This window comes from Sorex fumeus, unplaced genomic scaffold (genome assembly GCF_029834395.1).
Source record: "Sorex fumeus unplaced genomic scaffold, SorFum_2.1 ptg000030l, whole genome shotgun sequence".
Taxonomy (NCBI): Eukaryota; Metazoa; Chordata; class Mammalia; order Eulipotyphla; family Soricidae; genus Sorex; species Sorex fumeus.
In genome coordinates, this window is record NW_026606087.1 from 2,440,372 (window position 1) to 2,467,358 (window position 26,987).

Consider the following 26,987-nt stretch of genomic DNA (forward strand, 5'->3'; position numbering starts at 1 on the left):
CATATTCCTGACCACAGGGACACTTCTGAGGCTGTGCGACACATCATAAGACAATCCCTACCCATTCTCCATAATTGCCACACCATATTTGGTGGAGTTCATACAGTAGGCAACAAATCACGGTCCTCCCGTTGTTCATCGATTTGCTTGAGCGGGCCCAGTAACGTCTCCATTGGAGACTTTGAGGCAACAAATCATAGAGGTAAATATATATACATGCATATATACATATTTTCAGATATATATACCAAAGCTCACATCACCCAAACTTTAACAACCTATTAGTGATATCCTATAGAATGTCTTAATGGCTCCTGCCAAAATAGAACAATCTTCACACTGTTTCCTACATGAACACTCTTTTTTAAGCATGTTCAGAAGTTCTTCATAGTATACAATACAAAATATATTCTTTTGGTTGTGTTTTAGGACAGGGATTTGGGTTTGGGATGGAAACATTCTGAATTTGGTGGTGGGAAGGAGTAACAGTGGTGGGATTGGTGTTTGAATATTAAATGTAATCAAATATTGTGAACTAACTTATAAAAAAAGCAACCCCCCCCCAAAAAAAAAGACTGTGATCTAAGTCAGGTCAGGGTTTAAGTACTGACTGCTTGCCAACCACAGGACTCGAAAGACTACTTGAACCTCAAATACTTATCTATGAAATAAAGCATTATTCCTACCATCAAAGTGTTATTAGACCTTTCATATGCATTTGGGCATGTGCATGAGACAATTTTCTCAGACACCAAGCTCCTCTAGCCAGCTTCCCAGGACCCCAGACCTCCCGAGCATTTCACCTGGTCACGTGTATAAGGTGTATCCACTCTCTGCTTGTCACTGCAGGCTTCCAGAAGGACACGGATAGCATTCAACTGCAGGAGCATTTCACAGGCCATTGTGTCAAAGAAGGTGATATTGGCAAGGGCCACAGAGGCCAACAGGAAGACTTCTCCAGAGGACGCCTCTTGGCACAGTTCTGGACAATAAAGAGGAACAAAACAGCTTCATTACCAGGTGGTTTCATTTCAGTTAGCTCACTGGGCTTCCCCAATGACTCTGGGAGAAAATTTTGGCAGCTGTTATAGGTGAGGGAAGAAATTACTAGAGAGGGAAATTGTCTATGCTCATGGGGCAGGGGGCGGAAATCAGAGATGGGATATGAAACCTACAATGTGACAGCTATTAACTCCTCCTTTCAATAACTATTTCCTGAGCAAACTCTGTCAGGCACAGTTGGTGACTGGATGGTAGGGTAAACAAAAAAGATCAGGCCTTGGTCCCCTTAAGCTTACATGCAAGCAGCGGGAAAGAGAAAATGAACATTTGTGAAAGTTAATATAAATGCTAATTTTGATTAATGGGAGAGAGAAAATAAAGAAGCATTAAGAAAGAGGACAACTATGGAACTGGAGAGATATTACAACAGGTCTGGAGCTTTCCTTGCATGCAACTGGCCCAGGTTGATTCCTTACTCCTCATATGTCTATGGTTCCCCAAGCAGCTGCAGGAGTGATCTCTGAGTGCAAAGTCAGGAGTAAGCCCCGGGTATAGTTGGGTGTGGCTCCAAAGTAAACAAAATAAAAACACAGAGAACAACTAGAGGCCCATTTGACATGCATAAGAAAATTCTCCCTAGGAATGTGCCTTGAATGTTGAGACCTAAAGGGGAAAATGGGGTGTATCAGAAAAATATTTGGGAGGAGAGTATTTTCCACACCAGGGGAACAACATGTGTAAGATATGAGGTAGAACAAAAAAATTCTGATTCATTGTGTCTCCAATAACAAACAAGCTGGCTATTTGCCTTAAGAAAGAGGACATTGGTGGCAGGAAATGTGCACCGGTGAAAGGATGGATGATGGAACACTGCGTGACTGAAATCATAAACAACTTTGTAACTGTGTATTTCACAGTGATTCAATTTTAAAAAAGAAAAAGAAAGAGGATGATGTTAGATCATAAAGATATGACCTCTCCAGCTGTCTTCAGCGGAGCTTCTGTATTTAAATTTGATGCCAGGATAGGGTTCAAGTGCTACAGGAAAAAGCCTACCTTAAATTCCTGAATATCAGACTCCTTTTCTCTGATCCTAAGGGCCTCCACCCAGTCCTAATCAGACTCCTTAGCTTACCAGTTGTAGTTATACTGAAGGTCTTAGAGGAGAAGATAAACACCAGTCATGGCATCCTTCCACCACCCAATACCCCATGGCTTCCATCTAGACTTGTAGGGCCTTCTGCTTCAAGAGGGGTCATGAGAAAGTTGGTCACGGTTTGCTCACTGTTTCTAATGGGCCTGGCTCTGGACCCTCAGCAATAGCCCAGTCTCAAGGGTATTTCCTGGATTCGGGTCACCTCCTACAGATAACACCTGTATGGAAACATAGACTGCAAATAGTCCCAAGAGAGAAAGATGGAAGACACAGGAGGCCATTCAATCCATCATGTTTCATCCTGATCCTGGTTCTTTGACTTTCAGACAAAGAATTTTTACTTCCAGGTTCAGGTATTTTGGTTTAAACTTCTTGGCATCTGTTTACATCAAATGTAATTGCTGGTCCCCATTTATAAAGGGATACAAAATAGCGTCTATTAAACTTCAGCATGTCATTAAATTCTGGATATCCTTAAAGTAAAAAAAAAAAAGTTGCCTTGTCACTGGTAGATCTAGAAACTGAGAGGCAGAATTGCTGGCCACAGCAGCAGCTGCTACCACAGATGAAGGTCCACATGCAGCTCCCCCACACAGGACACGGCTCTTCACTCCTTCCTCACAACAGCATATTACTTTTTATCACAATGTTAGAGAGGACATAACTAAGGATTCAAAAGCTAAGTGGTTTCCCCCACATTGTGAAACTGAGGCTAACTGGTAATTGCCAGAGCTTCAAATCAAATCTAGATTGGCCAGACTCCAAAGTCCCCATTCTTCCTGTCTTGCAGGCTTCCTCTCTCTTGTCTCTCTTCAAGCCCAAATGGCTCACTGCCAGGGAGACTAAGTACTATAGAGCTAAGTTGCAATTCTTTAAGGAGAGAAATAACTGCCACTGGGCTTCTCTTCTCCCTCAAGCTTAAGTCTGATCACTGAACAAAGCAAAATCTTGTCCTCACTCCCCAGGTTGAGACAATGCTACCCACTCAATGTGATTCTCCTTTTCCAAAAGCTGACGTACCTACTCTTCTTGGACTCACCGAGGTCCTTCCAAGACCTCTTTCTCCACCTAAGGATTAGGGTGAGACCCAGAAATCAGGGGTCCAACTTGTTGTAAGATTTCTTCTAACTTCAAATATCTCCCCTCATTCTTATGCAGTAGCTGTTGCTGCCGACACAGCAATTATTAACACAGCCATCTAAGTGCCTTTTAATTTTGGTGCACATTTATTTGAACTGCAAACTGAGTCACCTGGGATGTGTTAGGAAGATTAAATTGAGGATTCCAGTGACTCATTTATAAATGTTTCCAGGGAATGGCAAGAAATTGGAGGCTATTTCCCACCAAAGAACAGAGCCCTGGCATCCTGCCCAGAAGATATATCCCATCTGCTGACTCTCAGAGCAGACTCTGCAATGTATCTTCATCAGAGTGAAATAAATTGGGAGTCTCCTCCTCTCCAGGGAGAAATCCAATCCAGGCAAAGAAGTAGGATTGGACATATGGCAATCGTGAAAGAGTGTTTGCTCTAAACCACTTCGGCGAGTTTATTTGTTTTATTATTTATCATTTATAAATTAGGAGGTTCTCTATCAAATTTATGATTTTATCTTTAAAAATTCACCTTTCTGACATAGAGACAAGTAAATTCCCAGTGACCTGCCCTCTTGAAATGGAAAAGCAGGTGCTCTTGAATTTGACACAAGTTAATAATCTCCTTCTTTTCTGCTTCCATCTGTCCTTTTCTGTTCACTGATGTTTCCTCTCTTTCAGGTAAATGATGCAACATGAGATCCCCTGAGAAAGCGAATTCAACATAGTCATGTGGTCTTGAGGTGGTTCTTCCACTTTTCCTTTTGAGTGAACTTTGAACTCTGCAGTTGCTTCAGTGTGCTCCAGCCAAGATTTGCAATAACCAGTTTCCCATTTTTCTTGGTGTTTAATAAATGCAGATGTTGGAAAAATGATCTATCCCAAACTGGACTATGGGTGCTGTACCTCAATGTCCTGAAACCAGCCAGAAAGATAACTTATTTGATGTCTCTGACATGCACTGTGCTGGCAGAACTTAAAATTCCAAACTTAGAGGACCCATGAGAGAAATAACCCCCCACTCCTTTTTTTAACCATGACGAAAATTGCAAAGAGGGCTTCCCAAGGGAGTGGCCAGTGATGGGAATATCTCACACAGAGTCTGCATGGGATGCTGGTCAGAAGTAAATTGTTGAACAAATTAAAAGATAAACCCCAGCCTCTGTGTCAGATTCCCAGCCCAGAGTTCCATACTGCCCCCACAGTTTCTGGTTTCTGCTCTAGCAGATATCCCCAGTCCTGTTAGCTAAGAGTAACCCCTGAAAATGTCTAACAAAATCATTTTTCACTCAGTTTCAGTGAGAAAGAGGGGAGGGGAGGTGCAGAGAGGCAGAGACAGAGACAGAGGGGTGGGGCAGGTGGGGCGGGAGAACAGGAACTAAGATGAGCAGAAACACAAATGATCACCAGAATGTGGCCTTTCTGGATAATGGGCTGGATAATTACCCAGTCAGGAATACACACATGTGCCTCAGGCGAGGGATCCCAGAGAGTCACCGGCACCAATGTGTGAGAGCCATAGTGAGGCTATAGGCAGCAAGTTGGGAGATCTTGGAGGAGCCATTGTCCGCTCCTTGCTGCCCCACATAAGGCCAATGACGAAGACATCCAGAACCAAGTCTATTAGAGTCTCTGGCCAAAGATCTGAATTTCCAAGTATCAATATCCACCTGGAGCACCAAGAGGTGTATCCATCCTGAAAGGTCAATTCACCCCAAACTGACCTAATCAGGAGCTCCTTCAGGAGTGAATTGACCCTTCAGGGGTCTACATAGACACTCTAGGGTCTACAGGCATTTTGATAGAAGACTGGACAGTAAAATTCTTTAAAGCCTGCCTGGACACTTCCTAAGCATGAGTCAGTGTGATCCTCTGTGCAGGAGACAAGTTGGTAGGATGCAGTGAGTGGGGGACAGGAAGCCCTTGCCCGCCTGAGGACTGTGAGAAGCCCCTCTCCAGCCCAGGACCCCACTCACTGATGAGAGCCGTCACGATCTCCTCCATGCTCTCCAGGAAGCTGCTGAGGTGCTGGGTGAAGGACAGGTGGGGGGATGTGACCTGAGCCACCACAGCCGCAGCCTCAGCCCGGGTGGCCTCTGAGTGGCTGTTGTCGGTCAAGATGTCTGCCAAACACAGAACCCCATCCACCTGCAGACAGACAGAGGGCAGCAGGTGTGATGGAGGGTGGGGGGACAGCGACTCCCAGAAGGTCCAGCACCCATCACCTGAGGGGCAACCCTGTCGTCCTGAGAAGTGCTGGATTTTCAACCTTTTCCGACCGCAGGCTGCTTGCGACCTCGTTTCTTTCCTGTCCTCCATATCCCTATCCCACCAGTTGCCCCCAGCCTTGTGCTGTGGGTCCCTGTTTACATGATTTTCACTAGTGACCCCCCGGAATATCCTGAGGGTTCACAGGCCCCCATGTGGCCCCCAGTTGTGAAATATTGTTGTAAACCCATCAGAGATCAGTGACCTCTTCTGGGCCTTCCTAGGAACTGACTTCAGGTTGGGAATCCTAGGGTGGTTCCTGGTCAGGCCCTATAGCTAATGGGAGTTTGAAAACACCAGCACTCTGGGATCAGAGGGAGAGTATAGGGGCCAAGGCACCTGCCTAGCATGAAGCCCGCCCAGGTTCAGTCTACAACACCACATGATCCCCCGAACATTTCCAGGAGTAAACCCTAAGAACTGAACCTGAATCAACACCTGAGCACTCTCAAGTGTGGACCAAACCCACCTGCCTCCCTGCAAAAAAGTAAATAAATAAACCTCATATTCCCATGCTCTAGTCTTTTTCCCAATTTAATTTTAATTCATTACATTTAATATTCAACACCAATACCACCACCATTGCACCTTCCCACCACCATATTTCAAAGATTTCCACCCCAAATCCCAAACCGTGTCCCCCAAAGCAGAACCAAAACAATTAATTCTGTATTGCTTGTTATGAGCAATCCACTAAAAATGGTCCAATAAAGTCTCCTTAGAGGAAAGTGTGTGAAGATTGTTGGATTTCATCCTGGAGCCATTAAGACCTTGTATCAGAGATTACTAACAGGTTTGTTAAACCCAATCAAATGTTGGATAGGGTGGGGGGATATGTTGAGGAGGTTGGGGGGATACTGGGATGGGTTCTGGTGGAGGGATGGGTACTTAAGCATTGCAAGACTGAAACACAAGCACGAAAGTTTGTAAGTCTGTAACTGTACCTCACTGTGATTCACTAATAAAAATTTTTTTAAAAATTAAAAAAAAAACCTAGATGACTGAAAGTCAAAAGATGGAGGGGGGAAATTAAGCTGTTTGAAGAGTATGCCTAAGAAATCTGGGGTGTATTTATTAATGCCAAACAATATACATTTCAGTAAAGTTTATTTTTAATGAAAAAAAAACAATCGAATGTTGTGTGCTACTCTTGGTACATGAGTGGTGTAGAGTACATTGTAGAATAACCAGGGATTCCAAAATTTAGAATACGATTATCCAACAGATTCACCCATCTGGACTGCCTCTTGTTTTGTATTTACTCAGTGTTAGTCACTGAGCTTCTCTGAACCCAACTCCTCAACCATCCACAGGGTTTGTAGAATGGAAGAGATGAAAAAGGTGCTGGACAGTAGAAATGATACCTATACCTATATGTTCATTGCAGCACTGTCCACAATAGCCAAAACCTGGAAACAACCCAAATGCCCAGGAACAGATGACTGGTTTACACTCTTGAATGGCAAAATGTCTTAAATTTTGAGATACTATTATTTATGATAAACTCAAGAGTCATTTTAAAAATGAATATGAAATTTCAGCATAAAAAAAGAAACTTTGGTACATCTACACAATGGAATACTATGCAGCTGTTAGGAGAGATGAAGTCATGAAATTTGTTTATAAGTGGACAGACACGGAGAGTATCGTGCTAAGTGAAATGAGTCAGAAAGAGAGGGACATATGTAGAAGGACTACACCCATTTATGGAGTATAAAATAACATAACACAAAACCGACACCCAAGGACAATAGATACAAGGGCCAGGAATATTGCTCCATAGTTGGAAGCCTGTCTCATGGGGGGGGGGGGTGCAGGGAGAGAAGGCAGCTGAAATAGAGAAGGGATCACTAAGAAAATGAGGGTTGGAGGGGGTATGGTGCCGCCAGCAGGTCAATCTGTACCTGTGAGGCGAGTGCATCAGCAGCCTCATGGCGCCTTCAGACTTTCAGATACCCCAAAATTGCTGCTGTGCCTTTGGCCAGACCCCAAAAACTTGGGGCAAAGTTTACCAAGAAAGTAAACAGCCAAAAGTTAGGTATGTGGGAAACACACCCACAAACCACCTCCGGCTCAGCTATATAATTGGAGGCAAGGCCTCTTTGGTTCCTGATTGAACTGCTTAATGGCCATGATCCCAGAGACTCAGAAACGAATCTCAGAACCCAGTGGCTTTAGGTAGAAATGCATCTGGTCTCTGCAGTAGGCTACCGGTGCTGGGCCAACCCAGGTGTGAATAGGTTTCGTGCCTTGGCCTGTTCCCCCTGGCAGCCCAGTGGCCGCCATCCGTCTGAGGCCACTGGATAGTCATATTTGGGCCCCCAGTGATGAGACACACAGGGCCTCACGGGATGGGGGTGGAGCCGGGCTTGTCCGCCCCACCCCAACGAGACCCCAAGTCATCGCCCACAAATGGCCTCTCTGGCTCCTGATCAAGCTGCTTAACAGCCATGATCCCAGAGACTCAGAAACAAATCTCAAAACCCAGTGGCTTTTGGCAGAAATGCATCCGAACTCCACAGTACGTTACTGTCACCGGGCCACCCCAGGGAGGAAAGGGTGTTGTCCCTCCGCCTGCTCCCTCTTGGTAACTTGGTGGCTGTCATCCTCCAGAGGCCATTGGACAGTCAGGCTTTGGCCCACAGTGACGAAACTTGTTGGGCCTCACAGGATGGGGGAGGGGGGAGCCAGGCCTGTCCTCCCCACCCCAACGAGACCCCAAGTCATCGCCCATGAACGGCCTCTCTGGCTCCTCATCAAGCTGCTCAACAGCCATGATCCCAGAGACTCAGGAGCAGATCTCTAAACCCAGTGGCTTTTGGCAGAAATCCCTCCAGATTTAAGTGTTAAAATTTTGAAATTTCAAAACCACATGGCCCTACTGCAGCCACACGACATCATATGTTATTCATAACCAGCAATAGAACACAAATTGTCTATTGTTACCTTTTCAGCAGATCTGAGTGTTGGGGTAAAATCTCAAATAATGGTGGGTCTGATGTCGAAATAGTGAATGTGATCAAAGTAGAGAGAGAGTAATGTGGAAATCATCTGCCCCACAGGCAGGGGGAGGGTGTGGGATGGGGGTATACTGGGGTTTTTTGTGGTGGAGAATGGGCACTGGTGAAGGTACGGGTGTTTCATTGTATGACTGAGACTTAGACCCAAAAGCTTTGTAACTGCTCTCATGGTGATTCAATAAATAAAATTATAAAAAATGGAAAAAAAAGAAAAAGACAATGAGGGTTGGAGGAATCGGTTGGGATGGGAAATGTGTGCTGAAAGTAGACAAGTAGATAAAGGAGCAAGCATGATAACCTCTCAGTATCTGCATTGCAAACCATAATGCCCAAAAGTAGAGGGAGGGTATGGGGAATACTGTCTGCCATGGAGGCAGGGGGAGGGTGGGAAAGGGGGAGTATACTGAGAATATTGGTGGTGGGGAATGTGTACTGGGGAAAGGATGGGTATTTGATCATTGTGTGATTGTAACCCTAACATGAAATCTTGTAACTATATCTCATTGTGATTCAATAAAATAGCACTGTCCTCCCACTGTTCATCGATTTACTGAGCAGGCCCAGTAACGTCTCCATTGTGAGACTTGTTATTACTGTGTTTGGCATATCAAATACATTATGGATAGCTTGCCAGGCTTTTCCGTATGGGCAATATACTCTCGGTAGCTTGCTGGCTCTCCGACAGGGGAGGAGGAATCGAACCTGGGTCGGCCGGGTCGGCCACATGTAAGGCAAATGCCCTACCACTGTGCTATTGCTCCAGCCTGATTTGATAAAATAAAAAGTAAAAAAATTTTTTTAAATAAATAAATAAAAAGGTGCTGTAGAATCCAAAGGCAAAGGACCACAAGCAGAGTCCTAAGCCCCCCTCTCCTCATAGCAGGCCAAGCTCAGTGTCTTCCCTCTGCCTCTCACCCTCCACCACCTCCCTTCAGCACAGGGTGGCCCCCCGGGGCATGGCTCTTTCTGTCTCACCGGAGAGGCAATCGCCTGGGTGTGGGAAAGAGTGCACATGAATGCCAGAGCCTGGCACTGCCCAGCCCCTCTCCATCCCAAGCAGCTCTTGCAGCAATAATGACATTTGCTCTTGGGAGCTTCCCACTGTTGTTGCCAGCTCATGTGTCAGGCACCTGCCACTGAGCCACTGGACCCGGGCAGACGTACACACACTGCAGCCAGTGGCATATGAGCCCCATTTTACAGATGAGAAGACTGAGGTAGAAAGTTGCCCTGACTTGCATCCTGCAATGTCCCGACAAAGTCGAGAAGGGGTGGAGTTGTAGGTATTTGGCTCCAGGTCTTCTAATTTCGAAGTCCCTGGTTTGGAGGCAGACACAAGATTCTCCCTCTGAGACTGGCCCCTGAGCCCAGCCCTCAGCCTCCACCCAGGGCCAGTGGAGAAGGCCAGTTGGAGAAAGGAGTAAGTGGGCACTGACGTCTGCAGGTCCGGCTCAGCAGTGATACTGCTGCAGCATTCCAGATGCCCCCCAGAACCAGCTGCCTCCAGACCCCACCAGAAAGAGCCTAGGAACCCCTTCCCTTGGACGGATGGGACCAGCGTGAACTGGGGAAGTCGGTGGCGCAGGGTGGGGGTGGGAGGGGTGGAATGTGCAGAGAGGCGAGGGTTCTGCTTGCACTCCCCACACCTGCCAACTGGGTCCTCAGTCCCCCCGCACTCCCCCCCCCCCCCAGGGACTGCATTTCCTTTGAGTAATTACCTCCCTAGAGCTCTGGGCCTCCTTTAAAGGGCCCTTGGGAGCCATAAGGTCCATTAGCTGTAAGAGCCTTTGGCAACCTCAGACTCAAAAAAAAAAAAAATGACAAGTGTGGAAACTGGAGCCTGGGGAACTGTCTGTGATAAAACTCACCTGGATGTACTTAGTAAGAGAGAACAAACAGCACCCAGCAGCCCCTGGCACAAAGCTTCATGCAGGGTGTTGACAGGACCCGGGAGAGAGCCTGGCTCCAGCCCAAGGCAGGCAGCAGGGGCTGTGCCTGCAGAGAAATGGGTGGCAGCTCCCCCGCTCCAGCTTCCCCCAGCCTAAACAAGTTGGGGCCTGCAGGGTTCCATGACTTTCCACTCCCAGCTTAGCCCAGGCAGTGGAGAAGGGTCTCTGCCACCTTCACCCCAGAGGGAAGTAGATGCCCCGTTGCCTCTTCCCCCATCTGGCTGGGAACTCGGGTCATGCCCGAATGTCATTCCAATGCACATGCAGGGATAAGCCAATTGAGACACATCCCAGAGCTCAAGAGGGTGACAGTCCCCATTGGGAGAAGCTGGTGCCCTCCAAGGCCTGGACACCAGGCTTACATCTTGGCCTTGAAGCTGTCCTTTGGGTCCTCTGAGCACAGACTCCCGGCAAAGGCTGTGGCCAGGCCCTTCAGAACACCCATATGTGGGCTGGGGGAGGTAGCCCCGAGCTCAGGCATAAATGTGTGTGCCTACCCGCTTCATGGTGCTGAGCATAGTATGTGGGGCAGCAGGTAGTTTGGGGTGGGGGGGGGAGGCAGGGAGGTTGCTTTCCCAAGGGGGTCTGAGATCCAGTTGTACCCATGAGAACTCCAAAACACATTCCTGGGCCAGTTCCCCTCAACTCTCATGGGAAGCCCATTACTGCCGTGGGTTGTGGTTGTTGTTGCGATGCGTGTGGTGGGTTGCTCGGGTTGTAGAGGCAGAGGGCAGCCAGCAAAGCTCACAGGCTATGTCGTGCCAGCAACTGAAACCACAACCTCGCACATCCACCTCAGTCACCACCCTGGCGGTGGAATCTGCCTCTGACCAAGACCCCCATTGACCTGATGTAGCTGAAATTTAGAAACTTCCCCTTCCCCACTTGTCCACCTCCCCTGCCAGCCTGGGGGTGACAGCAGCTCTTGCTGGCTGCTCCAACATGGGCACAAGACTTTCTGAAAATAAATGCAAGAGAGGAAAACTTGATCTAAGACTTGGTGACAAATCTTGGATGAAAGGCAGAGGAACTGCATTGCGGGCAAGAAGGAGCAAGAGCCAAAGGCATCCAAGGAGGAGGGAGAGCTGGAGAAAAGGCAGCTCAGGACAGACTCCAGGCTTCTGATCCCAAGAAAGCGACCTACCCCCAGCCTGATGGAGCCCCTGATTGCTTCTCTGTCCTTTGCTCTCCCAGAGATCAGCGTCCAGAGTCATTCTGTCTCTGTAGTTATCCACTGCTTTTTTTCCCTTTGCACTCTGCTCTTGGTTCTCTCTCGGTGACTTATTAATTATAAAATAAATCACTTCTTCAAAAGACGATGTAGTAGACATTGTGCATAATGTGTAGAGGACGTGTATACACTATAAAAAGTAAGAAATGAAGCGCATGTGTATATGCATATGCCTAGTGTCCTGAGATTCTAATGCCATGAATAAAAAGAAAGCTCCAAGAGCTGGTAATTTAGCTCGTGTCTCTGCTTTTCCCTTTCTTGAGGGGCCCTGAATCCTGAACTTGGTACCTTTTACTATTTGGGTTTTTTTTTCTTCTGAGATTAACTGCTCCTACACATTGCAAGCCTCTACAGAGCCCTGTGCCTTTCCCATCAGTGCCAGGCTTGGGAATCACCCTTCTGGGGCAACCCGGGGCCAAGGTCCATTGACTCTTGGAATTTGTTCAGATAAATACATTTGTAGTTCATTGACGTATTCTGCTGCCAGTGACCTTTAAGACACTTCCCAAATTTCTGCTGCAATGTCCAGTGCTACAATAAATGCCTTTGAGAATTTGTTCGGGTATACAAATGCCAGTTTCTCTCAGAGTCTCTTTCAATCTGGGAGAAGGAAATTATTAGCTCACAGAGTCTAGACATCTTCAATGTTAATGATACTGCCACAGTGTTTTTGCAAAACACACACACACACACACACACACACACAAGCATATACCCGTTGAGTCCCAATTTGAGTACCACCAGTAATAGATCATTAAATTTTATATCCTTATCAACATTTGGAATAGTAGGATTCAAGTTTTTTTCAATTTGATGACTATGTAAAAAGCCAAATTTAATAGGCCTGTTAATAAAATCAGTTTTAAAACTAAACTGACAATTTTTTTTTATGCTTTGATTTGGTATGGTTTGGATTTCGATCACTTAGGTTTCTCCTAGGAGCTGCCTGTTCATGGATTTGCTCCTTTTGTGTGTGCAGATTATCATGCAGGCCAATTGCCAAGCTCTTGGCTCTGATGCTATTGATCTTCATCTGAATCTCCTGCAAGCAACCCCACCCACCAGGTGTGCTGCCTCCAACCCAGCTCATCATGGCAGAAGGCCCTGAAGAACTCAGACACAACACAAAACACACACACACACATACCACAACACACATGCACACACACATGCATGCATACACATGTACACTCAAAAACATGCACTACTTATGCATACTACGATACACGAGACACACTTATATACACACAACGTCACACACATGCACACACATAAATATACACCCAACGCACAGCACACATTGGTTTCTCTGCCTCTCAGAACCCAAGTCAATTCCTGTTGCGATAGATATACAGGTTATGGGGGTCACACATAGGTGCCTCTGAGCATTCCCTTGTATTTTACTTTCTGGAAAAAAAATTGTGCCCAGTTTGAGTCTTTATATATTAAAGTAGGGATTACAAAACAGATAATGGGCTGGAGAGAGTTCACAGATTTAAACCTTGTACACAGTCCCCTCCAGTTTGATCCCTCACACAACATATAGCCCCCAAGAAACACGAGAGTACAGAGAACAACTGGATATGGTCTTCCAAAAGTCAGACATATATGTAACAATATATACAAAAGGCATTAAAATGTATCAATTTCGGAGCATGTTGGAATTCTTAAAACTCGAGATTAGTACCAGGAATTTTACTCCATGGCTTGGAGGCCAACCACACATGCTAGGGGAAAAGGGAGCTCAGGTAGAGAAGGGAGCACCAAATAAAGGGTGTTGGGAGGATCCTCCTGGGATGGGAGAAGCATGCTGAAAGTAGACTATAGACCAAACATGATTGCCACCCATTGCCTCTTTTGCAAACCACAACACCCAGTAGGACAGAGAGAAAAAAGGGAATGCCCTGCCACAGAGGCAGGGGGGGATGGGGGGATTGGGGGGTGGGAGGGATACTGGGATCCTTGGTGGTGGGAAATGGGCACTGGTGGAGGGATGGGTATTTGATCATTGTATAATCGAAACCCAAGCACAAAAATTTGTAAGCCTACAACTGTACCTCATGGTGTCTCACTAATAAAAATTATTTTTAAAAATATTGCAGGTTGCAATATTGAGTTATTGCCACATGGTGGCGCCATGCCCCTGCTGTCTTTCCTAACTTCCCTTCCTAAATTCCTAACTTCCCTTCCTTTACCTCAAGAGTAGAGGCCCCCAGGCCGCTCTCTCCAAGGCTCCTTTCTGCAGGCACCTTTTAAACGCAGATCCTGCAGAAAACCTCAAGCCTGTAGGTTGGGACCACAAGGGTATTCACTTGTCTGGACATCCTCTGCTCCTGCAGCCCACAAGAACGTGTTCAGAGGGGAGTTAAAATTCTCGGCCAGGATCAATGAGATGAATAATTACAATCCCTCAGAAGGGACAAGGGGGAGAGGGGTTAGGAAGGCCATCCTTGCATCTCTATAATTCAATAAACAACAAACAGTAGCCGAGAAGCTACCGACACTGTGATAGATGCTGAATTGAACACCGAGACAAACACAAGCCAGGAAGGATTCTAAGCTGGAGAAACACAAACAACAGACAGAATCATCAAAAAGCCCAAAATGAGGGTGAGAAAGTGGGAGAGAGGAGATGAGGGTTGGGGCAGGGAGCAGAGACAGTGAACATGACAGAGAGAGAGAGAGAGAGAGAGAGAGAGAGAGAGAGAGAGAGAGAATAATAAAAGATGTCAAGTGCTTCCAAAGAATAAGTATACCTGGGACAGGGCCCTGTCCCTAAGGCGCTCCCAAGTCCTCCCTCCATTGAGAACTATCCCCTAGGCCTCTCCCCACTGGGCGCCCAAGACACCCCACTAATAACTTCCATAATTTTCCCTCTTGGCTTCTTCTCCCACCTGTCCCGAGCACCTTGCCTGGGAGTTGCTCTCTGCCCACTTTGTACTGTCTCTCAACAGAACCCAAACACCAAACCATGACTCCTTTGGGGGACCCCCAAACTTTTCCCTCCAGCATCTGTCTTCTTTCCAAAATCCACATCAACACCCCCGGCCTGTTACGGGGCCTCTTTATGTTTCGTTCCAAAATCAGTTTGCCCAGTGGTTACCTCCAACCCAGTTCCCAGAAAGCAGAAGCAACACTTTCACCATCTTCCATCCTTACTTTCTTCCAGATTTGGAAGAAATGGTCCTTGCTCACTCAGTGTACACATCCCTACCTCACCTGCCCAGCCCCCCTCCAGAGGGGGGTTGCCCATTGTTGCCCCTCCACGGTATATGTGTCCACACAGCATCCCAGGCTGGTCTCTGAACTCACATGCAGTCCCCACAAGTCCACCCGAGTCCTCTCTGGGTCAGCCGCACCTGGCTGAAGCCTGATGCTGTTAACTTGGCAAGTAGGGCTGAAGGCACAGAGGCACAGGCTGGAGGGGAGATGGCTTCCGTGGATAGCGGGTTAGTGGCAGGGTAAGGACTTGGATCTGGTCTCCTCCTCCCTCTCCTGTGCCCACTCCACGCCCACCTGTGGGAGATCTAGAAAGAACCACAAGGGGAGCAGCTGAGGAGGGCCAGGTCGAAGGGGCAGCTCAGTTCAGCCCCTGAGATGGGTTCAGAGCAGCACAGCTCGAGGTCTGTTTCCTCAAACTCTGGGCCAGGTTCAGCAATATCTCTGTCCCCAACCTCACCTTTCCCATCCCCAATCAGAAAGTTAATGATGCCAAGAGAACAATCAAATCAAAGCACCTTCACAGCCCTACGGAAATACTGCAGAAGCAGTTCTCAGTAATTAGCATCTGTGTGGCAGGAGCAGCCAAGGCCGGTTCCTCACAGGCCAGGGCAGAGGAGGAAGGTCTGGCTGGGGTGAACCTGATGCAGCCAGAGTCTGGGAAGGAGGAGCTGGGGGCTGGGGGGAGTCGCGAGGCAGTGGAACCCAGACAGCTGAGAAACCAGAAGATACAGTTAATCCACATCGGGCTTATGAGCAATGCTTTCCTCCTGGTGATCTGAAAGGGGCTTTTATCACACGGACAGGGGCTGGTACACAAAAGGCTAGCAGACACTGTTGGTGAGAGTCTCTAGATCTGTTTTGCATAGCTGATTTTTAGAGAAAGACAGAGGTTGGGGGTGGGTTGGGTAGTAACAGTCACAAAGAGGGCTCAGAAATGCAGGTGGCTGGAGAAATGTCGCCCAATTGTGGGTGGGATAAACTTGAAGATGACACTTTCCCCAAATACTCTCCTTCACTATTCTGGGGCACCTGAATGCTGCTCTTACACCAAACCAGAACACATGAAGGGGCCGGAGTGATAGTACAGCAGGTAGGGCATTTTCCTAGCATGCAGCCGACCCAGGTTCAAGCCCCGGCATCCCTTATGATTCCCGGGCACTGCCAGGAGTGATTCCTGAGTAGAGTAACTTAGTATTAACTCCAGAGCATCACTAGGTGTGACCCGAAATGCCAAAATAAAACATAAAAATAAAAAAAAAGGGGGACCGGCCAAGCTGTCCTGCCAAGAATCCTACTCATGAGTTTCAGCAGGCTGGTCTGAGGGGAGTGAAGCTATTCTCAGAGAGGAAAGCAAGGGCACAGATGAGACTCGGAACAGGACAACACAGTGGGAAGGCAGAATGAGCACGGGGCCAGCAGTGGGAACTGATCACTGAATATGAGCCAGATGGAGGCTGGGTGCAGGAGGGGCTGTGGACAGGGCCAGGGGCTAATGTGCCACTCCCAGCCTCACAAAACTACAGACAGTAGGACACATCTGCAGAGAGAACATTCACTCTCTCCCCACGGACAAAGTCCACTCAACCTCTCTAGTTGTGCCAAACAAACATCTTTGATCAAGCATTCAGGACCCAAATAAATGTGTCCAATGCTCAGCAGGTCACAGGGTTGGGCATTGAAGACAGGGATTTTACAGCCAGATCGGCAGGTTTTTTTGGGGGGGTGGGGGTGGGGGCAGGGGGCAGGAGGCAGGAGGCAGGTCTTTGCAGCAAAGAGAAATCAAGGTTTTAATGATTTAGGGACATAGGCCCTCCCGTTGATCGTCGATTTGCTCGAGCGGGCCCAGTAACGTCTCCATTGGAGACTTTGTTGTTACTGTGTCTGGCATATCGAATACTCTCGGTAGCTTGCCGGGCTCTCCGAGAGGGGCGGAGGAATCGAACTCGGGTCGGCCATGTTGGCCGCGTGTAAGGCAAACGCCCTACCCGCTGTGCTATCGCTTCAGCCCATAGGAAGTAATTTCTCTGCCACACAAATGATCTACCTTTAAGCAGATGATCAGATAGAGGATTTCAAAGTGTCCGGAGTGGAGCAGAGTCAAGCTGGGGAAACTGAGGCAGCACCACCAGAACACAAAGGTGAAGATCACCTTGCTGAGAACTAGGTGGATGGATGGGAAAATACCAAGATTCTGGCTGAGCAAGATGAAGCGCAGCTGAAACCAGAATTGTAGCCAAAGTGCTTCTGAGAAGAGCAGCTCTCAGCCTGGCTCCCAAATGGCAGGAACCAGCAGGGGACGTTTAGAAATTCTTCATATCCAGATGTTATCACCCGAAATGCAGATTTCACAGAGCCAGGATGGAATCACAACAACAATATTAAAACTTTTTAAAAAATCATCTTTCAACTTGTTTTTCAAAAAGTTTAACCCACCACTGCCTGTTGACCCCCACCACTTGCTATCTTTCTCCTTCATCCTTGAGTAATTCTGAAAAAACTATTTTAAAGGGGCTTTGGGGAGGCTCGGAGCAAAAAAAAAAAATGAGAATAGTGTAAAGGCAGTCAAGTGTCAGTACCATTGTAAGCAAATGATCCAGATGATCATAATTGGATATTTAAACAATATTTAAACAATGGCTCCCAGGGTTAGAGGCCTTGGGCACTCTTGGAGAGGCCCAGACCTGCTTCTGTCTAAACTACCAGAGACAGCACTTCAGTGGGACCCAGACAACAGTGATTAAACTTAAAAACGTACCTCTCAAGGAGTCTGGCTGGCGGACAGGAGGGAACTGGGGTGATTAGTGGAGGGACAAAAACAGGAGGTGTGGGACTAGAGGTGGAAGCATTGTATGGCTGAAACCATCACGACGATCACGACCATCCTGTTATTCGTCGATTGCCTCGAGCAGGCCCCAGTAACGTCTCCTTCATCTTAGCCCTGAGATTTTTAAGAAAGTGCCATATTCAAGGCTCTTTCGGAGAATGAGACCCATCATTGTTACTGGTATTTGGCATATTGGGTACGCCGTGGGGACTTTGCCAGACTCTGCCTTGTGGGCAGGTTACATTCGGTAATGTACTTGACTGCCTTTACACTATTCTCATTTTTTTTATGGCTGAAACCATATTGCTGACAATTATGTAAATTATGGGCTAGAGCGATAGCACAGTGGTAGGGCATTTGCCTTGCACACAGCCAGCCCAGCCTAGCCAGGTTGGATTCTTCCACCCCTCTTAGAGAGCCTGGCAAGCTACCCAGAGTATATTGCCCGCACAGCAGGTACTCATATGCCAAACACAGTAAACAAGTCTTACAATGGAGACGGTACTGGGCCTGCTCGAGCAAATCGATGAACAAAGGAGGATATTATTATTATTATGTAAATCATGTCAAAATTTAAAAAAAAACAGTTTAGATGCATGCTGATATTAGACTATAGACAGAACATAAGGGCCACTTAATACCTGCATTACAGACCATGACACCCTAAAGGAGAGAGTAAAAGGGAATGCGCCCACCACAGGAGGGGAATGGGGGTGGGTGGGAGGGATACTGGGTACATTGGTGGTAGAGAATGGGCACTGATGGAGGAATGGGCACTTGACCATTGTATGACTGAAACGTGAGCACGAATGTTTGTAAGTCTGTAACTACCTCACGGCTATTCATTGAAAATTTTTAAAAAAATTTTTTAAAAGTTGAAAGACAAAAAAAAAATAGTTTGCTAAGTGGGTGAGGGAATGTAGAGGGGGCTGAGAGGGACCCTGAGACATGGGCAAAAGGATGCTGACCCGGTGGTGAGTACGGAGTTGGACCGCTATACCTCTCTAGCTCTGTCGCTAATGGAATTGTGAATCACCGTGCCTAATTTAAGAAAAAGAAAAGACTCTCCTTCCAAAACCATCTGAGAAAACAAGAAGTTGAGAGGGAAAAAAAAAGTAGAAAACCGCTGAGTCCATTAGATCTACCCACATCCTGAAGGTTGCTGGCTCAGCAGGAAGAAAGCCCGGTCAATTTGCAAATTTGAATTTGCAAATCCTGGGCCTCCCCTGGCCAGCTCGCTCCAGCACTCACTGGGGCCCCGGACCGCAGGTTGGGGGCAAGCGGAGGGCAGAGCCCACCCGCGGGTCTCCCAAATCAGCTCTGCAAAGCAGCCCCAGGGAGGGTGTGCGGCGGCCGCTGCCGCTCACGCCCACAAGAGGGCGCTGCAACACAGCGCAGCGGGACGGCTGGTGCCCCGGCGCTACGGAACTGGCACCCGCGGCCACGGGCCACGAGCAAGTTCTCCACCCTCAGCTTACACCTGAGTCTGGGGTGCAAGCCGCTGAACTCCAGCCAGCCAGGGCTTCCTACAGTCTGACCCGTGATTCCTATGGGACCTCTTCTCCCGCCACCACCAGGGGGCGCCTTGGTCGAGCGTATATTGAGTTTTTCCTGCTCTTAATTCCCAGCCTCCTACCTAACTCCTGCATCCTGCGTTAAAGGCAGGTGCTCACCTAGGCACCGGGACACCGAGGCGTGGCGTCCCCCTCAGGGAACGGAGTGCACCGAATTGCCTCTCCCGAGTCCCCTGGCAGGACTGGGGAGGTGACAGGGGCGTTCCCGGTCTGTCAGAGCATAGCCGGTCAGCTGGGCTCTGCACCTCCCAACACTATTTCTGGGCAGCCTGGGATGTGAAGGTGGAGGAAGCACAGATGTTTTTCTAGCACGCACGTCTATATACATGAGAGCTGCTTCCATGAAGTAAGTTCAAGCAGCTGCCCTCCCCTGGGGGTCTGCACCCCACATCCCTTTCTGCTAAAGCGTGGAGCTGAGGAGGAGGCAGGAGAGTTAAGGCAAAATAACTTTTGAGGAGTAAAAGGATGGTTTCCCAGCTCATGCTCATGCCCACCCACTGTCTCTGGTTCCCCATCTCAACTTTCCCTTCTGTAAAATGGGCATCACCACTTCCCGCCTCCTTGCAAAAGGACTGAATTATAGGAACAAAGAGGCAGAAGAAAGAAAAAATAAAGATTCACTTTTAAAATTCAACAGTGATCTCGATCTGGTCATTTGCAAGACAAAAAGGTTCAAGCAGTAGAGACAAAGTCCCACAAGACAGCACCACCTCCCACCGGCTCTCTCCTGCCCCCCGGCTGAATTTCAGTAGCTGGCCTGAACCTCCCAATCTCCAGATCAGACCTTCAGTGCCCAGGCAGCTGTGCCCTGTGTAAGGGGACCAGAGCCCACGCGGACAGGATTTCCAGCCCCCACCACTGAGGGTTGCCTTCTTGGACTTGAAATTGAGCCTCCCTCCTCCCCTCTTCTCCCATTTCCTCACTGAATCTCATTAAACTCTCCTTCTGTCTCCAGTCTGGGTAATCTCCTGATTTGAAAACAGAAAAACAAACACCTCAAACGTGCATTTGTATCCCTACACCAGTGTTCCCAAGTTGAAACTCTATTATTGACAGCTTTGTAAATCACGATTCCTAAATTTAAAAACTTTAAAAAAAAAAACCCTTCTGAGTTTGTCTCTGGTCTCACGGCTGGAAGAAGTTCTGCTTGTAACTGTCTAAGGCCGTCTCAGATCTGGGCTTTGAACCTCCTTATGCCTTAGGGCATTAGGTTTGTAGGTTGGAGCCCAAATGCCCCAGCCCCTGCTCAGAGCCACAGCCCCGGGCTCAACTCCACTTCCTTATCCTGACCCTTGGCCAGGTCCAAGTTCAGCTCCAGCACGCTGACGGGTCCGTCACTCAGAACACTTGGAACTCTGTCAAGGCCATTGCAAGATCCTCTGCACTCAGGTTCTGTAGGGGCGCGCGGATTCCTCCCAGGCTAACCTGAAAAGGTGTGTGGGGGGGGGGTGGGGGGAGGGGGGAAGCCGGTCCAGCCCGGCACCAGGATGCCAGCTCCGCCCACTGCTGCAGCTCCCACACATGCCCAGCAGAGGGCGCCATCCCCATTTTCAAGCTCAGAAAACACTGGGGGGAAAAAAAATCTTGCTCCCTCGACCCCTTCCCGCGCACCCTGCCCGAGACCCTGAGATTCTCCCCAAGGTCAGGCCGGCGGCTAGTCCTCAGAGATAACAGCCCGAACCTTGCAAGAAACTGAGTCACACGAAGAGCAACCAGAGCAGGACTGCATGGTTCTGGGGTCCTTACTCCTCCTCGGTCCACATTTTCTCTCTCTTTTCCAAGGTGGGGAGACTCTCACCCAGTCCAGCACTTTCATGGCTCACTATCAGGGAATGAATGAACCCGGGTGGGGGCGGGCAGGGAGCTACACCGGAGGTGGGGTGGGGGCTGGCCCCCTGATATTATCTAATCAGGCCACAAACTGTATCCGGTGAACTGCTTCCGGCACGTAAGGGACTTCTCCGCATTGCACCAGTCAGCGTCTATGAATGTGCTCGCCAGCCTCTTCTGCAGATCTGCCAGTGCTCCCTCCTTCACCGAATAACGATCTTCCGGATTTTCCAACCCCCGTAATTTTAACACCCTATCTGCCACAGACACACCGATGGCCACTTATTTGGTACCAGGTACCCACCCTTTTGAGGGGCAGGATGGATTAGGGAGCGTCCCAGCCACCTTGCAAGCAGTACGGTGTACTTATAGCTTCTGGCCACCAGAGGGTGCCTCTCTGCACTGCAATTCAATTACGGCCGGTCCATTTATTAGCCGTACATTCTAGAAATCCAAGCTGTTTTGCTTCCCCGAGCTTCCTTTCCTCCCATCAACAGTGGGAATAATAACAGCCCTAATGGAGCATATCCGTGACAATGACTTGGTGGAAGAAGGGACTTAAAAGTGCTTGCGCTGAGCAAGTGCTGGATATCTGTATGTTTCTGTCTTTCTCATTATTGCCGCGACATCCTTATTTTCCTGGGACAGAAAGAGTCGATAAACACTTTCTGTACGAAAAATATTTTTTGACTTTACAGGCGGAATGGTCTCTTGTAGCTAGTTACTCCATCTGCCGTTGCTGCTTAAATGCAGATATAGATCACAATTACATGGAGACGGTTGTCTGCGTGCCAATAAAATTTCATGCATCAAAAGATTAAATCTCCTATAATGTTCAAATACTACCGTATGATATTTTTTCAATCTTTTAATTTTTTTTCAAATTAAAACCATTGTTAGTTCATGCGTTTTATGTACCAAACAGCCAGAAGGCTGGGGTCTGACAGGCTATATACACTTCCTCGCTTGTGCCCTGAAATACAAATTGCATGAGGAATGGGAGGGTTTTGTTCACTGATGTACTCCCAGCACCTCCCATCCCTGACTCTGCCTCAGCAGACCGGAAATCTTTGCTGAATGACTGTAATACTAAGCTGTGTGATTCTGTGCAAGAAGTCCTCTGACCTCGCTGGACTTCAGCTTTTTCATCTGTGCAATGGGGGAGCTTGTGCACATTAGAAGCGACCAGCGATGGACCTAGATTCCCAAGAGCCGCTTTGTCAAGGCTGACAGCAGAGCAAGATCGTTTCTGCATCTGGCCACCAGAGGGCACTCCTCGGGAAATTCTCATTTCCACTTGGAGCCCGCAGTGCGACATTAGTTTCTGTGTATGGAAAGCAGTCGAGCCTGAAGAAGGGGGGTGCTCAGGTGGGGGACTATCATTTACTGCACCTGTGGAGGCTGGGGTTGGGTGGAGGGTGTTAGGACGGCGGCCAGGCGCAGAATGGTGGAGCTGAGTTTAGCTTCAGGCACTTTGCTCAGCATTCTGAGATTCACGAAACTAGTGAGGAAAACGGGAGTGTGAGATTCCAGTCAAAATTCTGGCTGCAAATCTGAGATTTCAGGAACGTCACTTAAACTAGTGGAGCCTCTGTTTGCCTTGAAGGTGCAGATATGAGGGTGCTCGTGCCTGCCGGGCGGGGTCTGGGGAATTGACCAGAGCTGTGTGCGCGTGCACGTGCATGTGTGTGCATATGTGTCCATGCATGTGTGCATGTGTCTGCATGTGGCATGAGCTCATCACCAGCTCCGCATGGCAGGGGCTGACTTCCAGGAGGGGTCCGGAAGAGACATGCTGGTGCTCTCTGTATTTGCTGTGTCCTGGAAGGAAAAACCGCCTGAGCCTTCCCAGCTGCAGAGATTTTTCCCTCTTAACAAAAGCCCCCAGTGTTCTTCCCTGGGCTGCCAACGTCCCATTTCTCTGCAGACTCAAGGCAGCCAGGCAGCCACAGGTTTTGGAGAGAGCGTTCCCTTCTTCTCCCCTTCTTCCTGCCCACCTACAAATGGAAGACCATGAACAGACCCCTTTGGTCAGTTTTCCACTTGTCCAGAGCCCAATATGTTAAAAAAGAGAAGAGAGAGAATCATTCCGTATCTGAACCCAAAGAAGTTCAGTACATCTGTTTCGTCGAATCTGTCTGTCTGTCTGTCTGTCTATCTGTCTGCGTCATCCCCCTTCTCCACTGCACCCTCTGTGTGAGCACACGCACAGCAAGGGTCCAGATCCACAAGAAAAGGGCACAGGCACTGCCCAGTGGACTGCTGTCAGCATGGCTGCCCCCTTGCTGTGTGATTTGAGACTAATTACTGTGTGATTTCAGTCCTCTCTGCGCCACAGCCTTCTCCGTGGGAGGAGCGGGCGCTCCTCTAGCCTCTGACCTCAGTGCAGAGCTTGGAGCCTGTGAGCCCTGAACATGCCCATGAGCCATGTCCAATGTGGAAAGATGCAGAGCAGAAGGAAAAGTCAGACAATGTCTGCCTTGGAGTCCAGAGCGAAGACGAGGAGTCTGGGGGTGGGGGAAGAGGGTTAAGATGTGGGTGTTCTTGGCAGCTGGGGCCAGGGAGAGGGAAGCAGGTTGATTGCCCCTACCCCTGACCCTGTGAGCTTTCTGCCCACACCCGGACTTTCGACTTCCTGTCCTCAGGACTTTTCAGCATCTTTCCTTGAACCTTGGCTGAAAAATTCCCCCAGCTCGCTCCCCTGCCCTCTCTGGTTTGAATCATCCATCTCAGCCTCAGACTGACTCAGATCCCTCTGTCCTCCAACTGGGGATGACGGGGGGAGGGTGGCTGCAATCAGCCTCCCACACAGCTCCGCTGATGGGCTGGGAGCAGCTACCTCATATTCCCTCTCCAGCCTCACCTCCTGCCCCAGGGACCCCACACACTTGCCCGGAGACCTCAGTTCCCTCACTGGAGTCTGCTGTGGAGACCAGCAGTTTTCCCAGACACAGTGACCACTGTCCTCTTCCTTCTGTGGAGGTCATACCAGGAGGGAAAGACCAAGCACCCGAATCCAGAGCCCACTCCCCTGCAGCTTCTCCGGCCTCCCCCTGTGTTCCCCACCCCCCACTGGACTTTGATGGTCACCCCCCAGGGTGCTGAGATGGCCCTGGGCCTTGGCTTTCCTGGCCCAAGTCCTCTGTCCCCTTCCCATCCTTATCAGCTCCCTTGATCAGGCCCCCATGGTAATGATTGTGGTAATAATAATAATAGTAAAGATAATGGTGATAACAATAATGATCTTCTGGATTTTTCCAAGCCAAAAATTATAATGGTATTATAATTATGACTATGATTATCATAATGGCTGGGACGATCCCTGATCCATCCTATCTCAACAGGGTTCCTGGTAGCCAAGGTTCCTGGTGTTTGTGGTAGATAGGATGCTGATTTGGGGGGTTTGGAAAGTCCGGAAGATCATTGTTATTATTCTTATTATTATCATGATTTTTATATTACATTACTCTATGCTATCATTATTATGCTGCTGCTATTATCAACCCCACACTCTGAAGGGTGCCCAGGGCGAGGAAGTGTTTAGGCCTGTGCCCTGAAAAGGCACCAATGGCCCCAAGGAGCTCTGTGACCCCTGCCCACACACACACACCACAGTCCTACCTTCTCCAACTGGTGGACACCCTCTTCCACACAGCAGATGGAGGCCAGCGTGCGGAGTACCTGGGGATACAAGCACCGGAAACTGTCCTGCCGGCACACCTTGAAAAGGGCCACGACCCCACCCTCCTGCCAAGGAAAAGAAAGTGTCAGGGTGGCTTGACACAGGCTGACCAGCAGCCCCCATCCAGCAGACATACTTTGGAAACTGTCACATAGCATATTCTGCCATCCCAAATATGCCATATTGGCATAAGGATTATTTAAAGATGAGGGCAATTGAGACAAAGCAGATAAAAAAGCTCTCTCATTCACTCTCTCTCGGTCTCTCTCCTTATTCTCCCCCTACTTACCTGCAAGCAGCACATACATTTACAAATGTGTCCCCTCTCTACTTAGAAACACAGAAGTTGATCAGGGTGCTGAGGTCAGTTAATCCCTATCAGCCATGTGAGAAATCTACTTAACAAACCTTCCTGACATGACAAGTCTTTATCATTTGTCAGTTTTTTGCATGGTTGCGTTCTCATGATTTGCTGCCCCTATTTTTCCATGGCCGTGGTGTTAGTTCTCTAAAAGTGTGTGTGGAGTGTGTGTGTGTGTGTGGGGGGGGGGGGGGGTAGGGGTTTTTTTTGGTTGGTTTGTTTTTTTTTTTTTGCTAAGAAGCTAGCAAAGAACCTTCAGTCCCAACCAGCACTGTGTGTTACTGGCTTCTGAGCAACTGTGCATATTAAGCATGATACTAATACACTTCTCTGTTTTCCCCTTGCTGATCTGTTTTCTGTCAGCCTGATTTATAGGGTACCTAAGATAGTCTTAGAAAGTCATTTTTCCCAACCCTACCATTCATACACACAAATATTCCCACATACATTCATATATGCACACAGAAACTCAAGCATACACACACCCAAGAGTCCTGATGGCTCATGTACACCCATATTACATGCATGCTGCAGTCAAAAAGCTAACTCCAGAAACAGGACCTTCCCAGAAAGGCCAAACTACTAAATTCTTAAACTATTGGTGGGAATAACCAAAAGCTTCTAGGGAGTAAGGGCTGGTGCGGGGATGGCAGGCATATTTTCTAGGACAGCGTTCAGCACCATTCACCAGCACCTTACCACTCCTGACTCTCACTGAACCCATCAACCTCTGTTCCCCAAATCAAAGGAACACAAGTTATAGTAGAGTGTGTGCAATATTGAATGCCTGTAGAAAATCATCATGAACAACTAAACCACAGTGTACAAATAAAAAGTGTGTGTGTCAGGGGGAAAGGGATACCATTACAATAGTGTAAATAATGGTGGATAAAATAAAATTTAAAATACATACAGGGAAGATGAAGAAGAAGAAGAAGAAGAAGAAGAAGAAGAAGAAGAAGAAGAAGAAGAAGAAGAAGAAGAAGAAGAGAGAAAGAAGAGGAGGAGGATATGATGAATGCAACAAAATCCTTTCTGTTTGTAAGAATTTTCGTCAAAAAATATATTGAGCACCTCCTGCTGGGTACCAAGCTACCAGGTACCTTATCCATGCTAAGGACTCAGCATGACTGTGTGAAGGGATGGTGAAGAACTTGGGAGAGGACACTAAGAATGGCCACTTGGCATAGGCTCACCAAATAAATTAACCCCAGATATGCCCTTCCCTGCACCCCATAAGATGAGGCTTAGGGGTCCTTTTCATTCCAAAAGTTCTGCTCCTTATCTTATCTTTACAGGGAACAAGATAAGCATCCAAGTGGGGCATTTGTAAAACTATAATCTTGTGAGAATAACCCTGCAATTTATGTTCCTATTTACATAGGGGGTTGCTCTTGTGATGGGAAAAGATCTAGTTTGGGATGGTAAATTCATTTATGCATTTCAAAAAAATTTGTCACTGGGCCAGAGAGATAGTACAAGGGTTCAGGTGCATGCCTTGCATCCAACTGACCAGGGTTTGAGTTCCTGACCTGGCTTATGGTCGCCAAAGAGCACAGTGGTCAGTTCTCCTGAGCACAGAGGCAGGATTAGCTCCAGAGCACCACTGGGTGTGGCCCAAAATTCAGAAGAAAAAGAAAAAGATGAGTTATTTATCATAAGCCAGCTGCTATCCTGGCCCAGGGCTTTCTGCATGCCATTTCCTCCTGAGCTCATGATCTGGTAGATACTTTCAAAAGCAGGTACATGATATGGGGTGTTGGTGGGAACTCAGGA

The 26,987-nt window shown here is 48.1% G+C and overlaps 1 protein-coding gene across 1 annotated transcript in view; it reads right to left on the minus strand.

Annotated features, from left to right (window-relative positions):
• The window catches only part of INSC (INSC spindle orientation adaptor protein), a 143,168-nt gene that overhangs the window by 21,618 nt on the left and 94,563 nt on the right, over nucleotides 1-26,987 (minus strand). Inside the window, exons 7-9 of the mRNA XM_056116094.1 lie at nucleotides 24,790-24,915; nucleotides 5,227-5,398; nucleotides 804-982 (exon numbers count right to left, since the gene is read on the minus strand). Coding sequence (XP_055972069.1) covers nucleotides 804-982; nucleotides 5,227-5,398; nucleotides 24,790-24,915 — 477 coding nt within the window. The remainder of the gene's footprint in view (nucleotides 1-803; nucleotides 983-5,226; nucleotides 5,399-24,789; nucleotides 24,916-26,987) is intronic.